This window comes from Pseudophryne corroboree, chromosome 4 (genome assembly GCF_028390025.1).
Source record: "Pseudophryne corroboree isolate aPseCor3 chromosome 4, aPseCor3.hap2, whole genome shotgun sequence".
NCBI classification, from domain to species: Eukaryota; Metazoa; Chordata; class Amphibia; order Anura; family Myobatrachidae; genus Pseudophryne; species Pseudophryne corroboree.
Window position 1 is genome coordinate 417,701,565 of NC_086447.1, and position 8,181 is coordinate 417,709,745.

General features: G+C 39.9%; 1 protein-coding gene across 1 annotated transcript in view; it reads left to right on the top strand.

Annotated features, from left to right (window-relative positions):
• LOC134909676 (CD109 antigen-like) overlaps positions 1 to 6,727 on the top strand; it is a 303,785-nt gene extending 297,058 nt beyond the window's left edge. The window contains exons 31-33 of the mRNA XM_063916819.1: positions 678 to 828; positions 4,139 to 4,241; positions 5,957 to 6,727. Of these exons, the coding sequence (XP_063772889.1) occupies positions 678 to 828; positions 4,139 to 4,241; positions 5,957 to 6,141 (439 nt within the window). The 3' untranslated portion in view covers positions 6,142 to 6,727. The remainder of the gene's footprint in view (positions 1 to 677; positions 829 to 4,138; positions 4,242 to 5,956) is intronic.
• The last annotated feature ends 1,454 nt before the right edge of the window (positions 6,728 to 8,181 follow it).

Here is an 8,181-nt window from a genome sequence, read left to right on the forward strand (position 1 = left end):
ATTTTTTTTTTATCTCTATGGAGAAACATTGGTGCAGTGCACATGGTATTCTTAGCAAGTCAGGTCAAATATCAGGTATGGGAGAAGCAGAGTATTACTGATGTTAGGGAAGGTGTGGGGGGGGGGGGGGGGCAGCAGAGGAAAAAAAATACATTTGTCTAAAGACTCTATAAATGTCACAAGCCTTGTAAAGAACACATGCTATTACTATGCTCATTACTGATTGGTCTACGTGGCTCAAATAGCTATGGCAAGAATAATGTAACTTGAAATGGGTTTCTTTTAGTGTTGCCTTTACCCATTTAACATTTTAAAATGATTTTTAATGATATTTAGATTTTGGATTATTTTTTTAATCAAGGATTCACAAAATTATGCATGTGAAAATTGCATTTACATTTGCATGCCTATTTCACCACCTTTCATTGATGATGAATGGCTAAGAGGTGTAGCACCTCCCACACTTGTACATAATTTCTGTTGGTGCCTCAATCAATATGAGACATGCAAGGGTGCAGAGTGTTGTACAGTTATTTAATATGATATATACATGTCACCCTGTAGCAGGAGAATACTGTACATTACACTGTGATAAATTATATTATCCTTTTGCATACATATATTCATTATAAAAAAAAGATATCCTAACTGCTCACTTGATTATTTTCTGTTCTCAGCTACCTTGGTGAGGATAAAGAGAGTGGCATGGTGCTCCTAGAGGTTGGATTTCTCAGTGGCTTTAAATTAAGCCCAGAAGGAATCCCCACAAATGAGCCTCTTAAATTGGTGGAGCCAAAAGATGATAAAGTTTACTTGTATCTTGATTCGGTAAGTGGAAGAGGCCTAAAACAGTAATACTATATAAAGATGTTAATTTTGTTTTTCGTTTATCCATCCCTATTTTCTCAGATTTGTGTAGGTCAATCCCATTAGACCACCATAAGTCCATGTAGAAGAACAAATGTAAAATTCTATAGATACAATATAACTGTCTTAGAAAGAAAATCACCAAACACCATCTCATGAGACACTGATCCCCAATAAACATGTATTCAAGAAAATTGAATGTAGTTAATATAATAATAATAGAATGATGGATAAATGCTATGTACAATGCTGTATTAGCAGTGTGTACTTTATTTATTAATATGTCTTTGATTATTGGCACTAATTGCAGTGACAAAACATTGATTATAACTGGCATTTGTAAAAAAAAATATATATCACCAAATGATACTTGTCTGAAGTTAACTTCCACATTACTGGGCCAGTACTGCATTTAACAAAATAATATTTAGTTTTGGAATAAAGCTTTTACCAATGTTTGTTGGCATATCATTGCTAACCTAAGATGGTGATAACAGTATAGCTATTTGTTGCATAGAGTACACCCTGCAAATCTTAATGCTAGCAGGAGTATCTCTAGTAGTGGCCCATATCTTCTATTGGGTGAAGCAATACAAAACCCTACTATAAAGGAAACTACCGGTGTTCTATAGCAATAAGGCTCCTCACATTTGCTAAATATGCTCCTATATTATGTATCACTTCTATACATTATAAATCACCAACAATAGAATATAAAGATATAACAAGAAAGTAAACTGTGGAATATTACTTTTCTTCTTCAGGGTCCATAGTCATCCACAGGGATGACATTGGAGTATGATGGTGGAGACCAGCATCAGGCGTTAAGCTTTTTAGCTCCCAAGATGCACTGGTCCATTCTGAATATGTTGACATTGTGAATGTTGACATTCAGATCTTGTCGAGATTGTGCAGTCCGTTCTGAATATCAACGTAAAATACCACACACATATATTTATTATAAATACAATAAAGACAAGCTAGATAAAATATTTTATTATAAGCAGGCCTACTATCAAGTTAATAAAAAACAATGATGAAACACTGAAGTACTAACCTTGTCAGTGTTATGACACATCTGTTAATATGGATGATGAATTACTAAATATTGTTACATATTTATGTTAAAATATTCCAATAATGTACTAAATGATTAGGAACCCACACATCAGGCATCTGTCGGGGCAATTCCCCATTCTGACAGTGACTGGGTCAGGTCATCGGCAAAATTCAACATGTTGAAAATCCTTGAATCACAGATTCCGACACAAAAATGATCGGAATCGGCGAGTCAGGGATTTTTAATATGTAGGATTTTTGACGACCCCCTGAGATATCGTTGATCATTGGAGTCCACGGTTCGTATTGGCATTGGGGAATTTCTGGGTAAAGATTATGGCCTGCATTAGGAAGTGCCTGCATCTAGACAAATTCAAAGCACATTTAAGGGGCTTATTCAGCCCCGAACACAGCCCTGTGTCTGTATGGGTGGTCTGTGCATGCGCACCTCGAAAGGATGCGACCACAGTGTGATTGATAGCAGCGGGCGTTCGCGGATCTGGCTGTGAATGCAGCGATCTGCGTCCATCTCTAAATCAGGTCCTTAGTACATCTTCATGTGCATCAATTCTGATTTATTGTACTTTGCATTAGAGATGAGCGGGTTTGGTTTCCTAGAAACCAAACCCACCCAAACTTACCTATTGCAAGCAGATCCAAGTCCCGTCTCGGGTCTTCCCGCCATGTTCAGATCTGAAAGCAAGGGAAAATGTAATCTTGCCGGCTGACCCCTGATTGGCTGAGAGGGCCGTTCTTATGGCCAATAGTCCATGCATCCCATCCAGCCCAGAGGCTGCTACAACCACACACTGGCCGCTCACTGCGTATGTGAGGCACAGCACAGCTGAGAGAGCGGTTTGTACACTACAATGCCCAGACCATCATCTTCCTCATAGACACCACCACTGGGAACATTTACCACTGGGGGCCCCCCTCCCGTCTGCTGTCACAGTAAGTGGACTGTTACTTCTAAGCTAGAGTTGGCATGTCTACCTGCACTGTTTCCGACCCGCACTGTATCCAACCCACACTGTGACCCACACTGTATCCAACTCGCACTGTATCCAACCCGCACTGTAAACCAGACTGTAACCGACCCACACTGTATCTGGCCCGCACTGTAACCAACCCACACTGTATCCAATCTGCACTGTATCTGAGCCACACTGTGTCCAACCCACACTGTAACCAGCTCAATATTTAACTTTGTGTCCCAAAGTATTTTGCCCTCTAGCTCACACTGTATCCCACACACTATCCTGCATGTGCAGAACGCTGTTTAAATGGTCAGAGAGATTTTGGGGAGCTGCTCAACAAAAAGGCTGATTGATTGGGCTGTACATGGCCACAGAGTGCCAGTCATCAGTGGTTCAGGGCCTCCAAGAGGGAGGTATAGATTGAGCACAGAGAATAGACATGTACCGGGGGCATGTGGACTAATGTAGGGGCATCCACTTCTGGTGTTGCTGTTTTACACATGGTTCTGTTTTTTTTTTCTTTGCTGTTTGTTAACTACTTTTGAACAATAATATTCCACACATGGTTTTTAGTAAATTTCCGTGTTGTATTGTTTTTTTATTGAAAGTGCTTGCAAGTTGGTTATTGCTAATACATTACTAATTTGCAACACTTTTTTTAACCAGAAATGCAGTATCTGCTATGTGTTTGTGCCCTGCTCTGTTGTTTAGTTTAGCCAGGCAGCCTTTGGCCTATGTTGGTGAACAATATTGTGAGCTCTGAGGTGGTCAAAATTGACTGGAAATGATATACTGTTGGAACAAAAACTGGCACAAATATTATTTTAGCTGTTTTTAGCATTTAAAAAAAATACAGATCCAAAACCGAAACAAACACACACAAGTGAGTGTGGTTTTCCAAAATCAAAACCAAAACACAAAAATAATACATATCCAAAACCAAAACACTTGGGGCGGCGCACATCTACTTTGCATGCACAGTAGGACATAGCGGAACTTTCTGCTTGAAAGTTGGACATCCAGCTGTACTTGAGCCCCCTGGTGTTCAGAAACACTAGTGACACAAACCATAATGTGTTTGACTGTATTATATTTCATAGAACAAACACTTGCTATTAATCTAAACCTTAAGTAAATTTTACAGTATGTTGAAATAAGATTCTTCTTTTTATTTAGCATATTAATAATATATCAAAATCTCACAGTTGTAATTGTGCATGTTTTTCTTTCCCTAGCTGACCAACAGTGATTTTTGTGTATCTGTTCCAATGGTCCGTTTTGTAAAAGTTGCATCTTCTCAAGACGCTGTGGTGACCGTTGTAGAGTATTATAACACAAGTAAGTACGGGCATATACATATATTACATGTATGTTTACAGCATGGTGTATTGAATTGAAGTAACACCTGCCAGTGTTTCATTAGCTACATCTAGCGACTCTCCAAACCCTTTCAGCAATTATGCCCAAGGCCAATGAGCAGTCAGAATTACATACCAAGTTTTTATTGTCCTATAACTGTTATACTTTATTTGCTGCTCAACATTTAATGTGGATCACCTGGATGTCTTGCTTTTTCTTTTTAAGCTTTGAGTAATCCTATGCATATGTAGATGTAGACTAAACAGGGACACTTTAAGGCTTATTAGTAGTAGTTGCTAAATCAACAGTAATAATAATAATAAGCACTTCATAATAGGATGACAAATTGGTGGATTCTTTGACATTTCACGTCTGTTCTGGGATTTATATGTTTTTACCATCATTTATTAACATTTCACTGACTAATTCATTGTAATAGTGTGTATACTGTATTGTTACTTTTTATTCTTCATCTCATTCTTCCATTGTCCTGTAACTGGTAAGACTGAAAGTTTAGGGTGTGCATTTGCAAGAACAGAAATGAGAGTGCAGCCTATTAATTATCTCCAAATGAATTGTTGGAGTTGATGGGTAGGACTCATTTACAATAGATACACAAATGCCCCCAGTAGTGCCAGATATGCCCCCACAGTGCCAGATACACATGCCCCCAGAGTGCCAGATATGTCCCCACAGTGCCAGATACACATGACCCCACAGTGCCAGATATTCCCCAGCAGTGCAACTTACCGTTGTTGCTGCTGCCTTGGGCTGGCACTGTCTTCTGCTGGGGAGAGGAGAGCGCAGCACGCGCTCCTCCTATCCCTCTCCTGCCCTCAGTCCGGTCTGCTGAACTGGCGCTGGTCCATGAGCCAATCAGGGCTTGCGGTCCGGCAGCAGCGGCTCCTGATTGGCTGCCGGTCTGCCAGCTCTGATTGGCTCGCGGACCGGCTCAGTGCACGCCGCCGCTGCAGTGCCGCTCACCAATGCCAAACTCTGGACTCACAGGCAGGAGAGGAGAGGCGCGTGCTGCGCTCTCCTCTCTCTCCAAGACCCGGTGCCTGCAAGGTGGCGGCCCAGCGGTACGGCGTACCTGCTGGGATTTTCTTACAGGTACGCGGTACCGCCCCGAACAGCCATGCTTGCAGCACTGGGCTAAATACTGTACATTATTATTACTGTGCTTTATGCTATAGTATGGCTTCTGACATATGACATGGCATAATTGCTAAGCAGAAACCATCATTCACTTATTTTGCTTTGCACTGACATGTGGTGCATGCTGAAGTCCTCTGGTGAAGTACCAGAACCATATGTAGAATTTTGTGCTGTGCTAGAGAGCCTACTCTGTTGGCCAATCAAAAAGTGAGGCTGCATATATAAACCAGTCATCAATAAGTCCACATTATAAATCTAGCAGTTTCAGCAGCTTTCAAATAAAGCCAGAAGAGCACTCACAACAGAAAATATTCCTGTTTGAAAGATCTATCCTAACTTTCTGATAATCAATAACAACCTGATGACCTGTTATGTAATCATGTGATCTGAAGGTTAAGACACGGGATACATTTACAGTATGTCCGTTTTGTGAGCTACAGTACATTCATAAACTTAAACAAAGTACTAATGTTTATTTGATTTGTCTTCTTAATACTTAATGATATATCTTAATACTCTGATTATCTTAATTTCAGGAAACACAGCAACACGAACCTATAATTCTCTTACAATGAAAAAGACATCTTATTGTGACTTCTGTGGATTCAACTGCACTCAGTGTAGATCAAATATTCCAGAAAAGCCTCATACTAGCGGTGCCACTGCACCAACGTTCCCCATGCTGTGGTTTGTCATGCTTTTAGTATGTTACTTGTTGTAAGCAGCATCATAGCATACTATTACTGACATAATACTTTACTATTTTGAGAGCATTATTCAAATTATACAACTACAGATTTACCTGTTCAAAATCAATGTTAAAAGAATGTAAATTCTAGTTCACAAAATACTTGTAATTATACTATAACCATGTGATACAGATGACCATTATGGTCAAGTTAATGATGATTAATTTCCATCATGGCCACAAGTTTGTAACCTCCTGGGACATGACATATAGCTATGTGTGTATATTTATAAATTGATTATGACACTATGGGAGAGACTCAGCTTTTTCCCATGACGCTACAGACTAAAGGGCGCCTGATGGAGCGAGTCAATTTTTGCTCCGTTCGGGCGCCCATTAGCCGCGGGAGACATCTCCTGAGGTGGCGAGCAGAAAAGTGCAAAAAGTGTCTCATTTGGGCACGTAACAGGCACTTATCATGTTGTGCCAAGTACTTATCATGTTGTGCCCAGTACTTTAGTTGGGTATATATATATATATATATATATATATATATATATATAATATACTGTGTAGAATGCGGGTGTGGCTTCATTATATATATATATATATATATATATATATAATATGAAGCCACACCCGCATTCTCTTGGTAGAATCGTAAGCTCAATCAAATAAATTGCATAAAAGAATTGTTGCCAATATCACCACTCCACCAGGGGTTCTGCAATAGCGGACTGACCGCAGCTCCAGCTTAATGCAATTGCATATATTGTATTTCCTTTACACATACAATTAAAACAATTGTGTATAAAAGTAATGCAATTGTGTCATGTTGTTTTGTAATATTGTGTATTTGATCTAAATCTCTTTTCATATATAAAGAGGTCTCTCTGTCTTCTGTTATATTTTATGCACTAAACAAAGTTCCCCACTGATGTTCAACATACAGTACATTACAGAGTTCTCATTAATGAACAACATTGTACGACTGAGACGCTCTGAGACAAATAGCATGCTGACATTTTCTTTAAATTGTGCATCTTAGTCACATTGCAGATGCAGCGAAAAAAAACGCTCACAATGTACCAGAGACACTAAAATGAGAGATTACCACACAGAAATTGGTATAGCACACGTACAATGTTGCAGATGTAGCACAACATAGAGATGGAGCCTCCATTATCTTTGCTGTTTCTCTGCCTAAACGGCGGTTTAGTCGCACCTAGGCGATAGCTTAGGTTGCTGAGATTATGGCACGTTGATGCACAACTACATACTCAGCATGCAATACACATCTCCATCACTGGGTGGCTAATTCTCCACTAATCCAGTACTTTAGAGCGAATTGCGGCGGATTGATCTACACTACAAGCTCTGGCAAATGGTCAGTGAAGACTGTAATGTTAATGTACTCTGTACTGTACACACAGACTTATGGCCAGACGGAGAGTCAATTAAAAAATAAAATAAGTTTATACGGACGCAAACAAATGTGTTAAAACACATACTGTATCCATTGCTGTGTTACTGTATGTGAGCGTCCAAGTCCCGTAGACAAAGCACACAGATGCAACTAATGTGTAAAAGTAATAATGTAGTTAATTGACGTAAAAGTATGTACCGTGTTCTGCGATATGAGCGTCCAAGTCCTGTAACGGCATACACAAACACCAATGGGGAGGAATCACTGCTTACAGTATATTTACATATGAGCTTGTCTATTTATCATGTGGCGTTGTGCCCGAGTGGTAAAGTGTGTCGCTTCCCATGCTAAGAGTCCCGGGTTTGATATCCACAGTGCGAGTGCATGTTTGTTTTTTCCTGACACTTTATTAATTTTCTGTTATGTAAGCCCTCAGCGATGGCATCAGTTTTGCAAGAGTCAGGGCACTGCTGAGGAGCGTCTCAATACCCTTGCTAAAATACACAGGGGCAATAGGGACAAGCAAGCTCTATGCACATTACGATACACCAGACTCATATGCATAGCAAGTTGACAAAGTGGCTGACGCCCGTGACCCTGCGCCTTTCGGAAGCCCTCAGCTATGGAGCCAGTGATGGCATCAGTTT